This window comes from Falco cherrug, chromosome Z, assembly GCF_023634085.1.
Source record: "Falco cherrug isolate bFalChe1 chromosome Z, bFalChe1.pri, whole genome shotgun sequence".
In the NCBI taxonomy this organism is placed as follows: domain Eukaryota; kingdom Metazoa; phylum Chordata; class Aves; order Falconiformes; family Falconidae; genus Falco; species Falco cherrug.
Window position 1 is genome coordinate 84,518,419 of NC_073720.1, and position 23,381 is coordinate 84,541,799.

Genomic DNA, 23,381 nt, shown 5'->3' on the forward strand with positions numbered 1-23,381 from the left:
AGCAGACCTAATGCTTCAATCATATTTTTCTTAGTATATGTTTGGTAATCTTTTCCTTCTTTCCTCTTGGGCTATATCAATTTTCATTGTTACAGTACTTGCAAGTAAAATTGTGCAACATTTCCTTCAGACCTACAGCTCAAATTCCTCAGACTGTAAGCCAGGTCATGTAAGACCATTTCTAAACATGAATTTTAGGAATAAAATAGCATTTTTTTTATTTCCTCATTTTCTGTTTAATGTAACAACAACACAAAAAATTACTATATGCTTCTATTCCAATTCAGAACACCATCCCTCCATCCCCAAACAGCAATGAGAAATAAGCCTGCACTTATGCATCCTATGGGATTAGAGCTACTTTTCTTGCTTTGCTATCTGTAAGTACAACGATCCCATTCTAGATGCCTACATTGAAGTCTGCATCAACAAACTTTAGCACACTGGAAGCAGTACCTATTCCAAGGTGCCTTACACAAACCCTAGAGGAAAACAGGCATTTGCACATTAATCTGTTTTAGAAATTTAACTTCTGGACACATAACAACCAGGTGGCATGAATGTCACCAATGTACCAAGTGTATCACATAAATTATTTGTTTGGATTAGTGATGAAACCTTCCTGGAAAATCTAGCCCTGTTACGTAAACAAGTCAAAGCTGTTAGGTCTTCATACCCCTATTTCTTACTAACTTCATACTTTACTCCCTGTAGTATGGTACAACTTGAAAACCTTTCACCTCAGGAACCACAACAGAGAAGGCTATTCTGCCATACTGCTTTTCCTACAGAGAAGCCACAAAGTGGTGGAAACGGACAACACAGTGCAGCTTCTACTAGAGAAGAAAGAGAAAACAGGGTAGTTGGTTTCACACCACAACTTAGGGTGATCAGGAGTAAAAAAAAGGCATGAGAAAGAACTTCTCAGTGGTAACGTGATAAAAGCCAAGCCTACCTTAGAGGCTACCCTATTTCTCAAAAGTAACATTCAGTATTTTGTGGGTATATAATACCTCTTCGAATGCTTCTCCTCAGCTTGTTGCAGAGGTCAACACGAGGGTTCTCCAAGCTGTCCTCTACGGAGCCAGGGCTTTGCTCAGGTGAGGACAGCCCTTTGCTAAGGTCCAGGGGTACTTTGCTACCCGTTGGTGGTGGGGAGGTGGCTGGGCTGTAGGTCGAGGTAGGACTGCTTGCCACAGATGAAGCAGACAGGTCAAGGGCACCAATCCTTGAATTCAGTGGTGAGGTCAATGACAGTTTTCGGGTTCTGACAGGTGAGGAAGTTCTGGAGAGTGGCAACGGAGGAGGAGAAGAAAACTTGCGACAGAGATGCGGTGACTTCCCATCAGCCAGGTACTCTCCTCTGTTGTTCTGACTGGTGGCAAAGAATAACTCCAAAGACCTGAGAGTAAGGAAAAAAAAAAAAGGCAACAGACAATAACAAACGCTGAACAGATTTAAGTGAAAATGCTTACTAACATATTTTGTGCAAATCTGCATGTCACTGCAAAATCTGTATGATGCTTAGTCATCAAAACCTGGGCAGAAAGCCGAGATAGACTTACCTAAAAACTTACGTCCTATTTACGAAGGAAGAACTTTCTTCATAGATTATTTATATAACAGAAAATCATGGTAAAAACCCTAACAACAAATGACACCATAGTAATTCCATAAGAAACCCGTGATGGAAGGGAAAAACCCCAGAGCTCACCTGACAGGAATGGAAGTGAAGGGCCGTCTGTATATGTCTGAAAGTTTTTCCAGTACCACAGCTGCAGTAGTAAATATGCGGTAAGTATGTAGGAAAGTATTCAGGAAATCAATACTTAGAAATCGCAAGTCTGTCAGCCGCTCCAAAAGGCGCTCAACGCTTGCATAACGGATCTGGGGTACTTTGCAGGAATTAAGTGTTTTGCTGAAGCAGATATCGATGTCATCTCTATGAAGACGAGCATCGGATCTATAAAAAAGTCAAATGTAGAAATTTTACCAAAAAGAAAGAGTGATTATGGTACAGTAGTAGTATCACTTTAGCTGCTCCCGTCAACATCAAAGCAGCAAATATATATGCATTCTTGTATTTCATCAAAACAAGAAAGCTCTTAATCTGTGGTGATACTGGCTTCTATTCAGTTATATTTTATGCCATAACTGAGGCAAATGACTAATCTACATTTCAAAGTCTATGAAACTATTAATGATGCTTAAATTTCTTAAATGGAACAAGAGGCACAATTGTCCCTTCTTACCTCCTTCAGGCTATTGTGGCCTGCAGTCCAACATTACTAGAAGCTTCCTATAGAATAATAGTGGACTGCTTGGCATCTATTCTGCTGATATACAGAATAAACTAATGGACTCTAGCAAAAAGACAGCAAAATTAACAACTTTAGGTAAACTTAAGGCCCACCTGCAAGATAACACATGCACTCAGGCTCCAAGAATTACTTTTCATTTGAAAAAGGAAAAGGAGACAGCATGAAACATCTAAAATTTCAAAGCAGAAACCATGGAGAGGATTTGTTTCAGTGAACTTTTGTTTGGACATCAAAACAAAAATCAATCATTTACATAACACTACTCATGATGGTTTTTTTCCGAATTCAGTTTTGCTTAATTTTATCTAGTTGAAGGCTTAGTTTGTAAGAAAAGAGGACAGTTACTAAGTAAAGCATCCTTCTATGCTTCCTGATGTTTTCATTAAACATGATTGGATTTTCTTAGAATACAGCATCAAGATATTCCACACACTTCTGCATTACATAAAAGAAACAACAAGAAAATTCTTTGTTAAGTTGGGTCCTCATAAAATGACAAACTGTTTTTATTTCATCCAAAGACATCTGACTCTAAAAGTCAATATGTGCTAAAAATCAGATGAGCAGACTCTCAGAAAGAGAACACCAAATTTGTGTCTGTGGTTGAGATCCCATATGGTTTTTAGAATTAAGATTCCTTTCTCCTAACGTTGGGATTAAGACCTTGCTGTACTCTACAATCTGAAAACAGATTAATGTGTTTTTAACATTCAGGAGGTAACAAGTCTTTACACACTGGAGAGTTCCTGGAATGAAACTGAAGACAATAAAATGCCTTCTTTAGAGGGATCAAAGGTACATGCACTAACAGTGTACTCAGCGATGTTATCTCCCTTTCATTTCTAAATATATACAAAGAGAGGAGACGCAACAACTGCAGAAGAGGCATTTGAGAAATTTTCATGTACAGAGTACATCAAAATCAGAGAAATAGCCTAATGACAGATAACAGTAAGCAAGAAAACACTGAGATTTCTATCCCTATTGTTCTATTCTTTAGTATTTATATTAGATAATAGTGTAAAACTCATGTAAATACAGACCTGTAGAGGGTCCAAGAGGTAAAACAGTGTTAAAAACTTGGAATCATGTACAGAAAATTGCTGTCTATGAATAAAAAACACTTCTTACAATAAATGAATTAAAGAATCCAAGGCTGAAGGAAGCAGGTTTATGAATAATGTTGCTACCTTAATGTGATGAGTTAAAATTATGAGAAAAAATATTTTTTTCTTAAAAATAAGAGAAACAAAGAGAAGAAAAATTTCGACTAATATGAAAAATACCTTGGAAAATGAAACCTGTCTGCAGTAATCTAAATTTTGAAGACATTTTAAAATATATTCAATAAAATTATGGATGGTATGACATAGAAAAGCTATCAGAGAATAAAATTACTCATCTGAAGTGTAACTGAATGCAACTTCACAAATAATAGAAAAATCTGAGCTTTGATCTTATGTAGTCTACTACTGTGAATTGAGTTTACCACTTTGAGTCATCCCTACCATTTCAAGAAAGGGATTTGAAAAAATATATTTGGGGATAGGATTAACTCCCTTCCACAAAAATGATGAAAAAAATAACTTAAAAGGTTTTCTTTTCCAAACACATATTTTCTTTTGTGTTGTCTATTAAAAAACCCCAACAAATTATTTTGTTCACTGGGGAAAAAAGTGCTGCACTTACTTGATCATATGTGGCACTGTGACTTTAGAATTTTCTTCAAACACTATGGTCATTAAACCATTGCACCTTATGTTATCAATGCACTGTGAAAACAAACATTGAAAACTGTTAAAATCAAAACACAGGGTAAGGGGATTACTTTCACACTTCACATTTTTCTGTAAGGTTAAAGCATAGCTTTTACAGGTTATGGATTGATGGTTACAAAGTGTTTTCATAAACTAAAAACAGACATGCAAGACATGGTGGACTTGCTTCTCTAGTCTTCTGCCTTTGATTTGCACATCTGCAAGTCCATGCACCTTCACCAGCACACTCCGGGTATACAGCTCAGTGTCCTTGTTTCCAAATGATTAAGTATTTTGAGTTAGCAGTAAAACTTCCTTTGGAGTTCCTTCAAAACTGAACAAAAATAATGTCTCACATTTCCTGAGGGAGTGTTAAGCTTGAAAAACCAATACCAGAAGAAAGTTAGAATACTTTATACACAAATGGATACACTAATACCTTAACTTTTACATTGTGCAAAAAGACCAAAGAGAAATATAAACAGCTTCTAGAGACACACTCATAAAAACAAATTCCAGTGGTGCTACTGCTGCGAAATATAGCAATGAGGATACTGTCCAAGGACTCCCTTGAGAAATCCTGTATAAATGTTTTGGGCTTCAGGAGCTGGAAAGACACTTCTGGGTCACAGCTGCAACACATACTGCTTTACAAACTACAGGCTGTCCTGTGGCCAGTAGAAGCCTACAGACTAGGGGCACACAAGCCGTTCTTCAAGCCTCAAAGCAGCTCAGTGCTGATACACCATTATTTTCTGGTTTGTATTTTCATGCAGTTAACACAGCACCACAAGCCTTGCTCTTGAAGTCAGCAGAGAGCCTGCCAGTGAACCGGGCTTATACACTCTGCAACAAGTACCTTCTGCCTAATACCGCAGGACTCTTGTCTTTATAATATTTTCTAGTTCTAGTTATCAAGTACCCTACATATGTATTTTTTAAAAAAACTCACCATTTCTTTACAGCAATAAAAAGAGCTTCCAAAAAACATACATAAACAGAGTCTGCTGGCTTTGGAACATCTCACAGCGAAATAATAATCTATGTTAGATCGGTCAAACAATACAATCAGAGGCCTCTTCGGGTTTAAAATATATCTATATAGCTATACATTTAAAATGTTATCTGTGTAGCTATATGTGGTTTTAAATTCAGGTATTTAAGATTATTTGAAAGGTGCAGCTCATTTCACATTATGTTGTATCAAATTTTTACCTAAAAGCAATGAGAAAAACACATCTAATAAAAACATCATTTCTCCCATGTGAACTTTAAATGTTGTAAAGAAGCCCTTGGCACCAGTCATGAAACTGCCCAAGGTAATTCAGCACCGTTATCCCCAGCCTGCATACGCCTGGCATTTATCACTTCCCTGACAGACACTATTATTTTAGCTAAAGAATGAGTGTAATGGGGATCTAGGGTCGATGGACAACAAGCTCAACCTGGAATAGGGAAGGCTTCTTCAGCATCAACAAAACCCATGCATTTTTCATGAGAATTGTATGGTTTGCATGAAAAGAAACATAAATTCAAGAAGCCTTACTAGGAAAAGATACATAAATATGATTTTTATGTCTGATGCATATATAATTTAATAAGATGCAGAATTCTGGACACCAAGACAAGTGCTGTGACTGAACAGCAATTACATGTATACGTTTTTTAACTTGTAAGCACAGGAAAATACCATTTACTTAAAAATACGTTTTGTATGCCCTTTTTGCTAGCATAGTTCCTATGTTCTCCTTGAGGGTTATAGACAGGGTTAAAACCAAAAAATCCTTCTGGGCAGGCAATTCAGTAATTTTTTATGGCAACGTTTCTGCTGGCAAAGGGTTCAGTCAGAAACACAATTTGGTTTTCAAGAGACCAGTGGGCTCAATTGTTCTCATGGATTATCCAAATATTCACCCCAGGTTTTCTTTCTCCAGCAGAAGACTGGTGTCAGGCATTAACTTTCCTCTTCCTTGCTCTCCAGAAGCAATATAAACACTAAGTCAACCAACTTGATTGCTATTTGTAAACAGTGGTACCCATTTGTGCCCCAAATGTCTCTTCAGTCTGCACATCTTGTGCCCCTTCTTACTCCTTTTTTTCTTTATGCTGCTGCTTAGCCCCTCAGCTTCTCTTGCTTCCCTGCCTTTCTAAGGCTGAAGAAGCTTTTCCAGCCTCACAATGCTAACAGTTCTCCATTTTCTCAGGCTTTTACTTATAAGCTCCTGTTAATTGTCAGCCCTGTATCTCTTCAGAATACCCCTGTCTTCAAAAGCTGGGCAATCTCCCCTTCCTCAAAGAGGAATCAAGGGAGAAACCCTTCCGTTTCCCTGGCAGTCTGGCCAACCCTTTGCTCTCTCAGCTGTATGCAGCTAGTCGTGCTTACCATCCACCTTGCTAAGACACTTCCAAGTTTTGTAGACACGCAGCTTTCAAGTCAGCTGTGGAGCTTTCCAGCTCTTCCCTGAACACCACAGTAGCATTGTTTGGAGCTGCAGTGGTTTGGAGAAGAGCTGACCTTTGATGGCAGACCCGAACTGTGATCTCTAGTCTACATGGGCTGCAGATGACCTCATTTAAATTTATTACTGTTTAGGCTAAGAATGGACTTATCCCTGGGTGTCCCATGTTCCTGGGCAGCTCTTAAAACAGTCTTTCTTCCCCAGGAAAATAATTCCAATGCTTCTGCGTAGCAATGGAACATAATTTACTGAAAATCCATTTTGTAAAAACTTCTCCAACCAGATCTGTCTGTACGCGCTAAGCTGCATCATATTCTGAGATTTTTATCTTTGTATTTTTGTCCTTTGAAAAAGTTAGTCCAGAAGAAAGTAACTCAGAATACTTATTTGTAAACAATTTCTACTCATTGTAAGATAATTCATCTGGAGATGTTGCCAGCAATGGCAGCATCTTTAGAAATCTATCAAAATTCCACAGTGATATTTGTCTAATCAACTATTTCTCTTGACATTAATAGAGGATAGCACTCAAATTCAGAACTATGAGATACCTATGTACTTGCTAGTTGCACACATAAACAAAACGCAAGAGCTTTAATTTAGATCTGATTAGTTGAAAGTTCAGATTTTTCATAATGCATTTAATTTTGTTCCCCAGAGATTCCAATAAAAGTTTGTCTATTAAGACTTCAGCCAAAAGCACCAATTTTCTTTTTTTTTTATCCCTGACATTAAAGTATTTTAAACCCCCATTTTTATTCATTCACAATAAAGACAGTTCCTGCACACTGTCAGAATGCTTAGTAATTATATGTAATAGTTTGTTAGTACTCTTTTTGGTGATCTTATTTTCTCACTGCATGGGTTATGATTATTGAAGTGGTAGATTATCATTTTCACATTCAGGGCTCTCATTAAGTTATGAACAAGCAAGTACTATCCTTCTCAAATCAAAATACATATCTGGACGGGCTCTCCTTAGATATAAAAATTACTACCATTAGTATTACGTTTGTGAACTGACAATTTTGTATTACATATCCATCTCTCTCACTGAGAAACACATTTCACCGATGACTCAAATGTAAAGTCAGAATTTTGAGGAAAGCAGGTAACACTAAGGGGTTTTCATATGTATTACAGCACCTCAGCCCTCAAGAAAGCAACAATCCTCTCGAATTAGTTTTCAGAAGTACAAAATAAACTAAGATCTCCATACAAGGTAAAGAATGCATTAAGCTACCTGACTTATATCACTTGTCCATGCAGCCTTCTCCTGTCGTGATGGGGCTAAAAGGACAACAGTAAAAGGAGGAGCGTCCGTAGGTTCAACTACAAGCTTGAAATCAAGGTGTCCAAACACTTGTCCAGAACCTTTTGCTTTATAGCCAGAGCAGGGGAGAAAAAGTCAAAATGTGAGACTTCAAACTATAAGACAAAGAAATTAGTGGTTTGATTTAAAACGGTAGTTACTTTAAAATATCTCTCTGACAAAAAGCTAATCCAATTGGGGATCCAAAGCTCCTTTTGTTTTTCATATACACCAGACAGAAAAACAGTTGCAAACATGCAATATTGGGAGTTGCTACACATTGGTTTTAAAGATACCGAATACGGCTGAAGTCATTCTAACACTCTCACTGATACACTCTCAGCATACTAGAAGTATCACTGAAATGAATGAAACTACTTCCACAATTCCATTGTAAAACTTGCCTAGAACTGCAGGAAGGAAGCCAAAATGAGTAATAATAAAATCAGCTTGGGACTGTGTTTTGTTATTTCATTTGAACAAGCTTGCCATCGAGATTTGTAAGGAGTCCAAAAGAAAAACTTTCCACTAATTCCGCCAACTCTCTCAACCCCTGTGTATTTAAGAAATGCAATTATCTGCTTCTTCTTTTAAGGCATATTTTTTTCTTTCTGAGATCCTCTGGGTAAAGTTGTATACAAAAGTCAGCAAATAATTCGTCACATTCCTTCGGCCAGTGTACTTGAAAATCCTATGTGGGCTGTCAAGAGCAAGAACGTAACAACAAACCCTTAGCCAAGCCACCATGCCCATTATTAAAACACCCATTCTACTTTATCAGTTTAACACTGTGTTCCTCTGGTTTCATGAAAGTGGAGAACATACCAATTCGCTCTTATGAAAAGTAAACAAAGGGTACCAATTTTAAGAAACTAGAAACTGCAATTACTGCAAACAGCTGAATTTAACTTACAATCATCATCACTCGTGTCTGTCTCCTCGATCAGTGTGCACTCTATTAAAGACAGAACGCCACCTGTCTATGAAAACAAAGTACATTTTTCACAAATTTTGACATTTGTTCACATTTGTCAATACAGTTATCTTTAAAATTTGATATACCTTAGTCTAAGATTTCACCTTACTCAGAGCTCTGAGGAAGATTCATCAATTCTATGATGCATATTTTGCCTAAGAACTAAACTCAGATAGATGAAATATAAAGTTTTGCTTAATCCAACATCAATAATATACTCAAATGTAAAAAATTTCTTTCAGTTTTACCACACTATAATTTATCCCACATACAGGCTTGTTCACAAGTTTCAAAAAAGGTAACTAGAATTTCATCCTCTCCTGAATTTAAATCAAATACATACAAGATTTTTTTTTAAAGGTTCAGTTATACTCTATTTACTTTGCAAAATACTTGAACTGTTTAAGGGGTGCAAAGTGAGAAAGCACATAACCAGTCAGAAATGTCTTTGCCAAGTTAAAGTTCTATTCAACATAATCCATCCTGTCAACTCATAAGCCAACATTACAAAAGCCTAATTCTCAGCAAATATAACAAAGAGTGTTCTTAGAACAGCTTTCAGTTTAAGAGAATGTGCTGTTCAGGAAAAGAGAATTGATTTTAAAAATAAATTTTATTAAAGCTCTAGAAAAAATTCTTTGATAATTCCACAGGGTGGTACTGGCTGATTTATGCATTGAAAACTGACTTACATTCAGTGCTAGCTTATACAAACATACACGCAGATGTGCTCTTTCTGACCCCCAGCCTATTAGAATTACATGGTTCTAGGAAAAAAATTGTAGTTAGTAAGAACTTTGGCTGAATTCTATTACATGCAATGAGAAGACAAAGCAGTTAACTACTGTGCATCACCTCACTTCTGTTTATAGCAACACATGCACATCTCAGGTTAAAGCCATAAAATAGTATCACTGAAGCTGTTCTCATTTTGTAAATTGAGTTACAATGTAAAGTCTGTACCTTGAGAAGATGCAGTTTTCCTCCTGAACTTCTCGTACAAATTAAAAAATGTTTTGTAAATAAGAAGCACTGCCTTTCTCCTTCCTTCTTCAAAGATAATGATCCCAGACGAACTTTGCTAAGTTTTCCCCTCTCAACTGAAGGGACTTGAATAAGGGAACCTGATAATAAAGATGCAAATTTACTGTACTACAGTAATATTTAGTAGGCAGTGTTTAAAGCGTTAATGCATCGAATATTATCTTATTAATTAATGCAACTTTTCACTCTAGTAAGTATCAGTATACATCAGCATCTGTTTTAAGCACAACTCAAACATCTTTTTGTTGCACAAGTTCACTTTGTTTTTTTATGATAGACTCAAACAAGTACAGTCTAGACTAATGCTTACGTACACAGCAGGATTAGATCTTGGGCAAATTCTTATGCAGTTTAAACACACTAATAGTACACTGATCAGAAGATGAACTTGAACAGCACACTGCACTTTTGACAGCGGCTAGACTTGCCAAATATACTTAGAAGCCAAAAAGGCAAGAGCATGAAAAAAACAGGTTTTGAAGGAAAAGAGTTTGTGTATATGTGTGTGCCTATGTGCAAGAGAGATGGAAATGAAGCATACTTCTTCTTCTTATCTTGTACTGCATAATTTTCAGTGCTCCACAGCTCATCTAAGATGTGTTACCAGTAAAACACTTCTGAACTAAATTGAACCTGCTTACATAAGCCTGAATTTGTGCTCTGCAGAACTCCAGACTGGGGACAGCTTTGCTTCTTCCAAAACCAGCCTCTGACCAACTTTTCCAGATTGATATCACCATGTGTATCACTTCTGAATTTGGATCTGGAGTTAAATTTGGTGGTGAAGTGCAATTCCTCTATGTATCAAAGAGAAGGATTTTATGATACAACTCACTGGTACCAGACAGGGCAGCCAAGAGACCTCCTAATCTCATTCCCACACATCTATCCTTACTATCACCCTTACACTGGCTCTTGCCTTACTCCAACATTAGCTAGCTAATAGATCCAAACCAGCGGGAAACTAATGCTGCAAAGCAGCAGCTGACTTAGCTCCCTGGTACGCCTCACTGCAAGGCTGAAAAAGCACCAGTGGTGATGCAAAGAAAGCAACAGCAGCAAAACAAGCATGAGGGGATGGATGTTGCCCTGCCTCTTCCAGAAGCACCAAGATACTGGACTAGCAGAGCTATATCAAAGCTCAGACTAGTGGCAGCTTCTTGACACAATGCAAGAAAATTATCCATGAAATATTAAATTAATAATACTTACTCTACATTGTCAAAAAAATTATCTTGTTCCAAGTTTGCATACAAAATCTTAAGCGAACAAACAGAGAAATTAAGGTAACTGAGAAAGCTACTGTTTTTCTACTTTTTTCTGCACTAAGCTTCTTCTATGTATTTAATTAGCCTTAATTTATTAATATATTTACAACTTTTACTGTCTGGTATAGCAATATACATACCAGTAAACCTGCAACAGAACAGTGTTCTCTGACAGCTGTTTCACATTTAAACTAAGTGTGTACAACGTGATTTGTGTCACTGCAACAAAACAGTGCAGTAAATTTATACTCTAGAACTAATTTCCAAAGGTCTGCAACATTTTTAGATTCACTTAAATTCTGACCAACATCCACAAATACTTCTTGGTTGCTGTACACTTCCCCTGGACAAAACAGCCTACATGCTTCAGCTGTGAAAAACGGGAAGGAGATCATTCCCATGTGTTGGAATAGTGACTTTTCCATGTTACACCGACTGTCCCTAGGTCACACTGCAGGACCAAGGAGCGTGCACAAAGCAACTCCCAAGAAACTTCTCATCAGAAAATTCTCAGTGTCTTTTTAATCCTGAAATTTCCTCCACCATTTAGGGTAACAATATCCAACCTGTATGTTTTGTTTCTTAGAATAATAGTATCTATAAATATGATAATGCTTACAAATTTAGCTTTACAGATAGCCTTTTGTTTTTGTTTTTGTTTTTAATTTTCATTAGAATGCTTTCAGGAATACCATATTCTATGCTGCTAAAATAGACAGAATGTTAAATGGTGTTCTTCTATGGAGCTGGAATGTTATCATTTAATAAGGTAAATCAAAATAAACTAGGGCTTTTTTAAATGCAGAAAAGAGGGACTGCATTATCTCTCTTTGAAACTCAGTATTTACAGGAGAAACACATCTCCTATATGTGCTGTATGGCTCATCAAACAAGGACCTCATGCATTCTCATCAAGCTTTTGCGATTAATGGCATTTGGCCACCATGCATTTTACTACAGTTTTCCTCTTAAGGAAAAAAAATGGTCACAATTGGCCAGTGTACAGTTGCAAGAAGGAAGTGAGGCTAATGCTAGAACATTTGTTAGTATAGTTTGGACAGTCAGCGCCATCTCAGGAATTTTTATCCAGCTACAGACCTAAGCACTTTCAGTACTTCAAACTGCCAGAACAGTCACTCTATTAGCCTTTGCTCAATTCAAAAAATACAAAAGATTCTATTAAAAAAAAATATTTTTTAGCCTCCGGTTATTAATTATTATTATTGCTTGATAAATAATTATTATTGATTGATTTAAAAATTCAGTTTGGTTTTCTCTGTTCTGGAGGTCTTTCTATTTTACCATAAGGATGGTCAAACTGGAACAGGTTGCTCATTCTGAGAGGCTGTGAAGCCTCCATCCTTGGAAGCAACCAAATCCTCACCGGACGTGGTAGAGAGCAATCTGCTCTATCTGATGTTGCTTTGTGCAGGTCTGATTGGACTAGATAATTTCCATAAATCTCTTCCAACTTCTACTAGTCTATGATTTTGTAATTGTTACGTATCTATCCACAGAGGTAAATTCATAGCAGCTGATGGCAGGAACATCAGACAGAGTTTTTGGAAGCATTTAAAGGGCCTTGAGATGCCCAGCTGTCTTGGTTATCAGCCACTGTTGGATTGAAAACTGAGATTCCCTGTGTTTCCTTTAGACTCTTAAAGAAAACGTTCCTTAATTGTCTGCCATGACTTATAGTATGCCTGACAATAAAGTCTGCATCTAAGAGACAGAGAAAAGCAGACCCCAAGAAACCTGAAGGGGAATCCACAATTTACATTGCAAAGCACTGCCAGAGATAGTTCCTATGGTCTCAATTTGCAAAACTCAACAGAATCAATCTCTTCTTAGAGAAGCGAAGCATGTAACATATGGCCAACTTGTAATTAACCTCACGGGAAAAGCCTGAACAAAGGTAAAGGCACCTCTCTCATTTCTTAAGCTGAGGTTTCCTGTATCCATCTATACTGATCGACACACGGAATAGGAGCCTAATTGAAATTAGAGATGGACATCATTGTAAAAGTGACCCTGCTGTCAAGAGGTGAACGGAAAATGGGCTCTGCATTACTTCAGCTCTATTCAGGTTTCTGCACTTACACAAAATCACATGCAGTGGATGTTCCAAAAGGCTGTGATCCAGCCTTCTGTGACATACAGTCTTGTCCACTGTCCTTTGAATGTACGCCCAGAAATAAATCTGAATTGAATTTACTTAAACTATGGGTTCGACCTGGGTCTAACACTCCAACAATAAACTTTTTCGGACCAATTCCTACAGAAAATTAGTAAGTTTTTACTGATGAAACACTGGGCACAAATAATACCAGTCAATCTTAAGAGGAAAAAAAACAACAAATATATAAACACCAAATATTGTAATCATCTTGGAAAAAATTCTCAAATTTAATTAAAATGCATGGAACAAGTCCATCTGTATTTTTCTCTAAAGCCATATTCGCTTTAAACACCTCAGTTATAAGAAATGCAGATATTTATTGAAGAATCAAGTAATTTAACAGTGACTTGTACAATCAATCATGGAATTTATTACAGAAAGTTTCATAGCTTGGCCACATGACTACAGAAACACCGCAGAACAGATTTCAAAATGTATACAAAGTCTATTAATTACCAGCTCTGTATATGGCTCTATTAAAGGCAAAATATTCTGCTGAGGCTATCTAGAAAAGGTCTCATGAAGGGATGCACCTGACTTATATTCTTAACCTTTCCTAAATACATTTAACACTTTTCGGACATAAAGAAGCTTTTACCCTATGCTATAGACCTGTACTAGTTGTATACGAACCCACTAACATGTTTTAAATGATCCAGAATTAACTTATTATCTAGATAGGAGAAAAATAAGCTTCAATTATGAAATGTTCACATTTGCTGGTTTAACATTAACCTAAACCCTACCAAACAAGAACCGCAACCAGTTCCTGTTAAAAAGTGACACTTATTTGAAATGGAGAAGTTATTGTAACACAATTTTGTGGAAGTTAACAACAAATTCCACCTCTGGTACAACTGTTTCAATAGAAAGAGTTTCCAAAACCATCAAGAATAGACAGAAAAGGACACAGTATGGCTCTTCCCCTCTTCATTTGGTAACCACTATATATTACAAGTAGTCCTACATTCCCGGCAGAACAGAATGCCTTTTCTTCATGATCTCTTCTTGCAGAAATGTTTTTTATAGCTATTCTGAACTTCCACTAAAGCTCAAAAATGCATCTCTCAAGAGGCAAAGTGAGTATGTTCAGGTATTATATCTGTGCTTGCACTATCAATTTGAGATGTTTCCAAAGTACCCAGAAAAATGGGGACAACTGACAGATCTTTTCTCTCCTAGCAATCACTTTACACTGACAAAGCTTCAGGCTTCTCCTGCACTTTTGCCCAAATGTTGGTATCAGCTGGGACTGCCACGTTAACTGACCAGGCAGTCCTGGTCCCTGTGGAGCTGTAGGTAATTTCCATCCCTTTGAAGATCACAGCTCAAGCAGAATGTACATTACTGTCCCATGGGTGCTTTACCATTCATGTGCTGCTGTTTTTCACGGTTCCTGAAGAAAACAGCACAGAAGTGAGGTTTCAACTACAGCCCCAAATTACTTGTCATCAGGACATTTTGTGACTTACCCTCCATGGACCATGAGCAGTCTTAGGATGTTAGCTGTGCCCCCCAGTGCAGTGACCTGCCCAGTGATGGCAACATGAACCCTGCTGGTTTTAACGCAATTTTTTCATGATTACAACAGAAGATAGCTTTAAAGATGAATATCTTACCTTGGCGTATAAAAGTTTGACTGGTATCTAGTAATATATCACAGCCTTCTACTATCGTTCTCTCTATGGCTAGATTCTTCCGGATGTTTTCTGTGTCACTCACTTCATCATGCATCACCCTGTTAGACACAATACAAAATGCACTTTAAATTCCCCTGAAATGCATCTTGCACCTGTTGCGTCTGTTTTCACTTGCACTTACACAGTGTAGACACAGAAGGTAGCTGATGTCCTTTGCCACCTGCTACAAAACAGATATACCCATGAAGCACATTATCACTCTAGAGGAAGTTTATTGCCTTTTTTCCATCCCTTTCAAATAATTTCATTTTTCCAGTGCTGGAACCAATTTCACCAGACTTGTTCTTAGGCTATTCCTAAAGATATCTGACAGACGCCACCAAGCTAAAAACCCTTCACAGCTGATAGAATATTATTTCTTGATCCTTCGTGGACTAGGCTTCCAAAACCTGGAAGTGTTCCCCGGAATTCTGTATTAGTTACAATACATTGTAGAGTCCCTGCCCATGGCCTTGGGCTCCCATCCTGCTCTGCTTCCGTTTACATCTCAATGTACCGTTCACTTCCCCCTTGCTTCCTATAACAACCACAGCCTTGACGGCTCACCACCTACTTTCTTCTGCTTTTTTTCATAGGCATCCACCCCTTAAACAGAGAAATACAGACTTTTTTCAAGGCTGAAACCAATCCAGAAATTTATATGGTGTCACAATGTATAATACTTTCCCAAACTGGGACCAGAGTGCAGTCCCTGAAAGCTCTTCCCTCAGAACTATCTTAAAGAGATGGAAATGAGTCCAGAGTTTTATACTTATGGTCTACACTGCCTGCCTTATAAGCACAGGAGGATCCATCAGTCTCAGACTCCAGTTCTGAACATTCAGTGATGAATTAGTTGGATCAGCAATGAACTCTGACTCATGAGGTAAAGCCAAGTCAAAGCTAATTGATCTGCTCAGGCACATAACCCTGCCCAGAGAAATTCTCTCCTTTGCTTGAGTGGAAAGGAGATGTTACTTCTTTCTGCTTCAGATGGCCTCAGAACCAAGCAGAACTTGATGAACACTGCAGGAGCCGAACACAAGACATTTCTGTAAAAGATACTGCCTGCCCAACTCTGTAAGAAGTTAGAGCTTGGAGAGGTGGGACATGACCTGACTCAGAAGGCTGCCTCTGTCCCAAGACACAGCAGGACAAAAAGGGAAGAATAACAAACTCCAAATTAAAGGGTAGTTTCCACAAGGTAGCAACTTCGTCTTAACAGAAAAAGAAAAGTGAGCAGTCAAAAGCATGCAATTAACAAAAGCTATAAAGTGATTCCTCTTTTACAGCTGAATATTCTCCAGGTACATCTTTGGTGAACAATCCAGAAACTCAAGATTTATATCCTGGAGCTTATGCAGCATTTCTTTGTTCACAGAAGAAAACTGTGTTTCCCAGGGAGAACAACCAAATTTCTTACTGGGCTGACAGAGGGGAACATCTGAGACAAGGAAGAGCTTCACTTTGCAGGTTTCTACAGGGACTGCTGACCAGTTCTCAGAATGTATCTTTAGTCCTGTTTATCTGACATTATTTGAAGCATATATCAAAATCAGTTATTTCATTAACACACATGAAGTATAATACAGACTGAGAACTTAGTACTTTTCAGGACCCTGACTGATTCCCATTGTTACAGAGTATCAGAAAAGCCCTTTTTCTTTAAACTGTGAAAAAAAATACATATTTCTCTATGTAAAGAAAATTGGTTTGCTCATAACTCAAGAGTAGGTGGTTCCTATAGCAACTCCTATTCTCCCCTACCCAAAACACAAGGAGACACTTCTAGATGTATGTTAGGGAAGGAGGAAAAAAAAAAAAAAGAGAGAGAGCCAAAATATTAGATTGAAGTATTTTTGGTTTGTTTCACTGTCTTTGTTTTGGTTTTGATCCTTCTCTTTAAAATAATATAAAAGAACAAAACGAAACCAAAATAAAGAAAATATATTTTCATTTCAAAACTTTTATTATCAAACATAAGGCAGAAAAATCCTACCTTGAAAGTTCTTCTAGTTTAGATTTAGCAAATTCAAGGCTTTTTCGCTCAACATGTTCATGTGGTGTGTGAGCCAGAAGTTCATGAAGTGTTATAATATATCTAGGAATCTTAAAACAAATTAGATATAAAATCAGTAAACCCTTAAAGGAATAATTCCAACACAGCTTTTTCTTAAATATTACCTTGGTCAAAAAAGTTTTGCAAACATAGGCTTTTTATAAATTAATATCCAGAGCTAAATGATTATACATACATTCTAAATATAACAACCGCCAAAAATACTGAACTTTCCAGTGACAGAGACTGTATATGCATATGGATGTTTTCAGTCTGAGGAAACACAAAATCCATTTATTACATTTTAAGAAAAAGATCAGATCAGAGGTAGCCACAAATATGCCATTAAATTTCATTGTTTCATGCCGCTATCCAAGTGCCAATACAGAAAATTTTCACAACTCACTGGGAGATCCACACATACCTACCCTAAATGTTAATAGGATATGTGCATCTAAATTTCTTGTGGGTTTGAAAATGTCAGCTGACCTGTTTGCATTTAGATAAAATTCACATTGCACTAATAGACATTGAAGAACATGCAGCATTTGACTATTAAAGGCCACAGGGCAGCACAAGGACCCTGATCCATTTATTATTACTTAAAGCAGTTTCAGGTCTTGTAACCAGAACCAAGTGATACTGCACGATACCTTGTCTTTACAGAATCAAAGTTATTTAGGAGGAGACAGGAATTCTTACTAAGCTGAAATGAAGAGTCATCAGCAAGGATACCCTCCATCTCATATGACTAAGACCCTCTCTCTCCCTTCTAAGATCCCATGACCTTGTTTCAACTCAGCCAAAAAATCCCAAAACTTCACAATACACAAGCTCAAAGCTAAAAAAATATATTATTACAGGGCTTAATGGCCCTTTAGGCTAATATGAATAACTAGCAGTAATAAAAGTGTCACCGATCCCCGCCCCCCCCGCCCCCCCCCCCCCCTGTTTTGTTAAACACAGTTTGCTAGTAACTGAACAAATGGAGGGGATTCACTATTCTCTTGATGAGTAAAATGTAAAAAAACACATAAAATGTACGTTAAATGTAAAAGACACAAAACCATCAGACCAGTGTTTCACAGACCTCTTAAAACAGCTGCAAATAATTAATCTAGGCAGATCAAGTAAAAATATCTGAAGGATAAATAAAGTTTTCAAAACCTTAGCAATGTATTTTTTGTTTTCTAAAGACCAAGTCACTGGAGAGCAAAGTGGGAGGAAAGTTTCAAAACGTGTTCCTAGTAAAATACTTGTGGCTGCTCGAACTTGCTATACCAGGCATATTATCCCTCTCTGGACCACTTCGTAATCCTGCAGCAGGCAGAAGTCCAATAATTGTTTCTCAGTTTTTTTTCTTTTGGCATTAGTCCTCATCCCACATTCCCCTTCAACATATATAAGATTCTGAAGAGAGATGAATCAGTATTGTTGGAGAAAAGACCTCTACAGGCAGAGTTTCAGTATAATAATGAAACAAATGAAAACAAAACTATTTTACATGAGAGTATTTTTATTCTAGCAAGAAGAATATTCAATCAATCGCAATGTCAATAACACAAAATTAAGCAATCAAACATTAAAAACAAATAGTCACAAAAAATATACAGAGACTACCTGAAACATGGGGTAAGTAAGGAAAGTTTCCAGCATTCGCCCCTCACATGCTGGGTTGGCTTCATATTGCTTCAAGAGTTTGTCAAAATCTCTGTTTTGCTTACAGTTTGCCAGTACTTGTAGACTATATTGATGATTCCGAACAAATTCTTGATATATGTTCAGCATTGGCAGCAGAATGTCAAATAAGTCAGCTAGAAAAAGTCAAGAAATGCTTTTTTTTTTTCCCAGCTACCCATCACTTGAAACATATTTTTAAAGAAAATACTATGTTCTATGGAAGTGAATTACTATGATCACTTCTGTTACTGCTGTTTCCAATATACTGAGATTTTAGAAACATTAAACTCGGCTCTGTCACCTGCCAACACATGTTTTTTCTGATTAGCTAATAATCAGAAAATATCACCGAAAATTCAGGGGCCCATGTCTAATCAATGCCTAGGGCAGAGGCATTCTCACATACGGACTGGAAGGTGGTCGTTACTGCCCATGTGGGACTCCCACTACACCAGATCTTGCAGTATTAGTTGTGGAAATGTGTTCCATTCAAAAAGGACTTTTTTAAAAAAGTCCTGTCTTTCAAAAAAAAACCCCAAAGAACACAACCTTACTGTAATTTCAAATAAATATGAACATTATCCTCCTAGAGAAAATAAAGTAACTTACCTAGGATTAAGGTAGGCCAATTAGCTATTCTTGCTTTTAAGCCTTGGTGAAATATCTCATGAAGAAACATGATTGTTTCACTGAAAAACAAGTATTAAACAGACAAAAAGACAATTCAGGTTTTATTTTCTGATTAATGATTCACAGAGAAACATCTCTTCCTGGTTAGTAGTATGGTTTGCACTCTGCTAGGGTAAAACAGAAGACAGTTATTATTATGGAAGTAAGTGCTTCTTATTCATAGAATCACAGAACAGTTTGGGTTGGAGGGGACCTTAAAGACCACCCAGTCCCACCCCGTGCCCCGGGCAGGCCCCCCCCCCCCCCAGCCCAGGCTGCCCCCAGCCCCGTCCAGCCTGGCCTTGAGCCCTGCCAGGGATGGGGCACCCACAGCTGCTCCGGGCAGCCTGGGCCAACTCACCACCCTTGTGTTAAAAAATTTCTTCCTTAAATCCTATTGAAGTTTACCAGCTTTCAGTTTAAAACTGTTGCCCTTTGCCCTATCCCTACATGCCCTTGTAAAAAGTCCCTCTCCAGCCTTCTTGCAGGCCCCCTTTTACTGCATTGTTCACAATTTTTAGCGCAATAGTCTAAAAAATATGCAGTATTTGGTGTAGAAAGCATATTCTTTTTAGTTCTTTTAAATAAAAGCACCTATTAAATAACATTTTCCACACAGTTTAATTAATAGGTTTTCCAAGAATATCATTGACAATGCATTCAATAGTTTAAGAGGACCAGTAAGATGCAGAAACCTGAAGTCAGTGGTAGTCATCTACATTCTTGCTTGCTGCTGTTTAAAATCTGAAGCTTAACAACTTTCCTACAACACAAACCTTAATATTGTATTTTAGTTTATGAGGTCAACAGCAGCAGGGGACATGCCAGCTGTAAGAAAAACCATAAAGAGTACAGTGATTGTGAATGAGCTATGAAAGGGAAACTAGTCTCGTAACTAAAGGAACGTGGTTTATGTCTTAGAAGTTTGGGGTAGACTTGGATGCAACCCCAGCCCTGTATCAAATGTTAGATGCCTGCTGGTTTATTTGTACTTACTCATCACAATAGTATTTGTATGCTTAATGAAAAGAACAATTCTTTTTTGTAGGATATGAAAAGACAAGTGAGAGGGAAGGAGGTCCTTAGGCAGGACAACAGAAAATAGAATATCTGATTTATTCATCCTCAGGGTCTTACCCGGACCATATGAGGCCACTAAGTCAAATTTTCCTCTCTTAAGAGAAAAAAAATAACAGGGAAGGTGACAGAAAATTATGAGAACAGCCCCAAGAGGCATGATTCGTCCTTTTCTTCCTCTAGCAGAGGAAGAAATAGAATGTAAGAGGCAAAGAGGTGTTGCTGGTTTCAAACAGCATCACTGACAGCACGATGCCTTTTACCCCTGGAAACGTGGTCTACCTCAGTGACATCGTTTACACCACAGCAAAAAACCCAAGTGTCAGACCTCACTACTACAAACTGAAGCAGGGAAGAAGCGGTCAGAGGAATTCCTGAAAGCAAACAAAAAACCGCATACCTGTTAAGGAAAATGCTACTAACATCATCGTGACTGATAGGTGGCTTCTTTGAACTTGCAGCCATTCTTAAGGGCCGCAGAAAACAGTTCACAAGAACATAAAGTTGATGTACATATTCAGATTCAGCCTCCACCATGTTAAAAACTATCTGATTCCTTTTTCTCATACTTTCTGCATGGGGAGAACAAATATAATCTTGGACAATAGTTTTCCATTTTCTTCTACATAACCAGCCCCGCATAAAGCTCTGGACCTAAAAACAGACCAAGCAGAAAAGAAGAATGAGAAAAAACGTGACTTATCATAAGCTCTTCATTGTAGAAATAAACCTCTAAATGAAATGCCTGTGTTCAAAAAAAAGGCTGTTGCCCTCATCGATCTATATACGTTCCTGAATTATATTTTTTTTAGATTTCTCATTGTTAATGAAATTCCCACAATCACTTGGTCATATTTGTTGCCAGGAAACAGATCAAAAAGATATCATGTACATATCAAGGTACCTTTTACTGCAAGCTCAAATGGTGTGCTTTTGCATATACTCTTCCTATCAGCACAACTGTCCTATGCACTGTGCCGTTTTTTTAACTCCTTTTACCTCCTCTTACACATTTATTTTATACCCCCAAAAGCATTGTGCAATGCTTCCAGGTAACACATTCCAAGACAGACTCAATATCATTATTGACATAACTCTAAAATAGTTGTTAAAGTCAGTTTGCTTTCTGTTCTGAATAGATACCGCTTAGCATGTGTATTTAAAGCTAAGTATCAATATATTGCTTAGAAACTGAAACCTTTGGCATTCTTAAAAAGTATCTCTATGTCACGGGAAAATCTACTTAAGCATAATATCCACTGAAGTTACAAGTGCATTAAAGTTTAGAGAAAAGGTCTGCATCTGGTCACAGAAAATTTCAGTATGTCTTTGCCCTGATCTTGATGTGAAGATCATTCATCTTGAGAGAAACACAAAATCTCACTGGTAGCAGTTTAATCTGAATAAACAACTTTAAAAAAAAGAGCCCATCTGTCAAAATAATCAACATGTAGAATGCAGTGAATTATGTACAGAATCAGAGCACTCCTACTAAAAGAGACATTTCCAGCTCTATTACAAAGTTTAATCTACATGAAAAGGAAAATTCACACAAGGGTACCAGCTTAGTGCTGACCCTGACCTTCAGACTGTGTGACCCAGAAAAAGTGAGAAACTAAGTCCACATACTGTAAAGAATACTGTGCAATTTAAGAGACCGAACACTGTGAGAATAAGGGTGACACATACAGGACCACATTTTCAAGCATGAATTCCAGTGACGGGCACAGCTCTGGAGACTGGTTAAATCCAGCCTTAAGCAATGTTACCAAAAGCTGCACATGTAAATGCCATACAGGTTGGGACAATTCTGTCACTGTTATTAAAAATGCTGGCCATCGTCTCCTGAAACAATCACCATCAAACAGACCAGCTGACAACTTAAATCAAGATTACTCTCTGCATTGTCAATATTCCAGCTGCACTGACAGAATATATATTATTCTCCTACTAGAAATATATATAAGTATTTTTGTAAGAAAGGAGTATAAAGTCACTATACACTTGACTCCCACAGGGTATCACCCATGGCTTAATTTCAGTCTTTGCAAACACAGGCAATTGAATGCAATGTGCCAGCTTCTTTAAGAAAATAAATATATACGTTGCAAGTGAAAATGAATACTTAAGTAACAAATACACTATGGGATAAATGTGGCACTGAACCATAGGAAACTGAAGTAATTTAAAAGGTTTAATTACGGGCCGGGCAAAGGCAATCTTGCTATTTGACTGTACTTAATATAAATAAATGAGGAAAAAACTAGACAGATTAAAATGCAGGAGTGCAACCCCCACCCATTTCCTCTTGAGCACAGAAGACTGCATGTTTACCTTTTTAATTTTTTTAATATCTGGATCCTCATCTTCCTGGTTGCCTTGATAAGGTCGCATTCTTTCTTTCGTTTTATTGAGAGCTATAATCTGACAAAAACAACCATTCATTAAATGCTTTCTTAAGTTAATGAAACTCTTAGTTACAGACCTAACAGAAAAACATCTCTCCCTTCTTCAAGCCTGTTAAAGCTGCACGGAATGACAAGCATGTATTTGGTCACAGGGACTTGAATACAGTTCTCTGAAAACCAGCAAGGCTCTTGATGCAGATGGAGGAAGGAACAGAAGAGAGCTGGTTCTCCTCTCAAAACCAAGTGTTCCTTTCAGACTTTATCAGCTCAGGACTGCAAGAAAATTTTTAACATTCAGTGCAATACAGCAGTTTGAAATCGTTCTCAATACTGTCACAGCCAAAGACAATGTGTCAAGGATCAAGCTCCTGGTGTGACAACCAGTAGGAAACAATGCAGCCAGCGGCAACCATACTGCAACGGAGTGTGTCATCTTCAAGTCTCTTCAGTTTAACAGTCCCCAGTATTTGTAAGAAAAATATTTAGCCAAGGG

The 23,381-nt window shown here is 37.5% G+C and overlaps 1 protein-coding gene across 2 annotated transcripts in view; it reads right to left on the reverse strand.

The window, feature by feature from the left end:
- RASGRF2 (Ras protein specific guanine nucleotide releasing factor 2) overlaps window positions 1-23,381 on the reverse strand; it is a 132,001-nt gene that overhangs the window by 57,490 nt on the left and 51,130 nt on the right. For both annotated transcript variants that reach the window (XM_055699539.1, XM_055699540.1), the window contains exons 4-15: window positions 22,815-22,904; window positions 20,881-21,134; window positions 19,344-19,423; window positions 18,675-18,868; window positions 16,995-17,104; window positions 14,936-15,054; window positions 9,789-9,949; window positions 8,763-8,829; window positions 7,781-7,917; window positions 4,011-4,093; window positions 1,715-1,963; window positions 1,014-1,402 (exon numbers count right to left, since the gene is read on the reverse strand). In XM_055699539.1, the coding sequence (XP_055555514.1) occupies window positions 1,014-1,402; window positions 1,715-1,963; window positions 4,011-4,093; window positions 7,781-7,917; window positions 8,763-8,829; window positions 9,789-9,949; window positions 14,936-15,054; window positions 16,995-17,104; window positions 18,675-18,868; window positions 19,344-19,423; window positions 20,881-21,134; window positions 22,815-22,904 (1,933 nt within the window). The remainder of the gene's footprint in view (window positions 1-1,013; window positions 1,403-1,714; window positions 1,964-4,010; window positions 4,094-7,780; window positions 7,918-8,762; window positions 8,830-9,788; window positions 9,950-14,935; window positions 15,055-16,994; window positions 17,105-18,674; window positions 18,869-19,343; window positions 19,424-20,880; window positions 21,135-22,814; window positions 22,905-23,381) is intronic.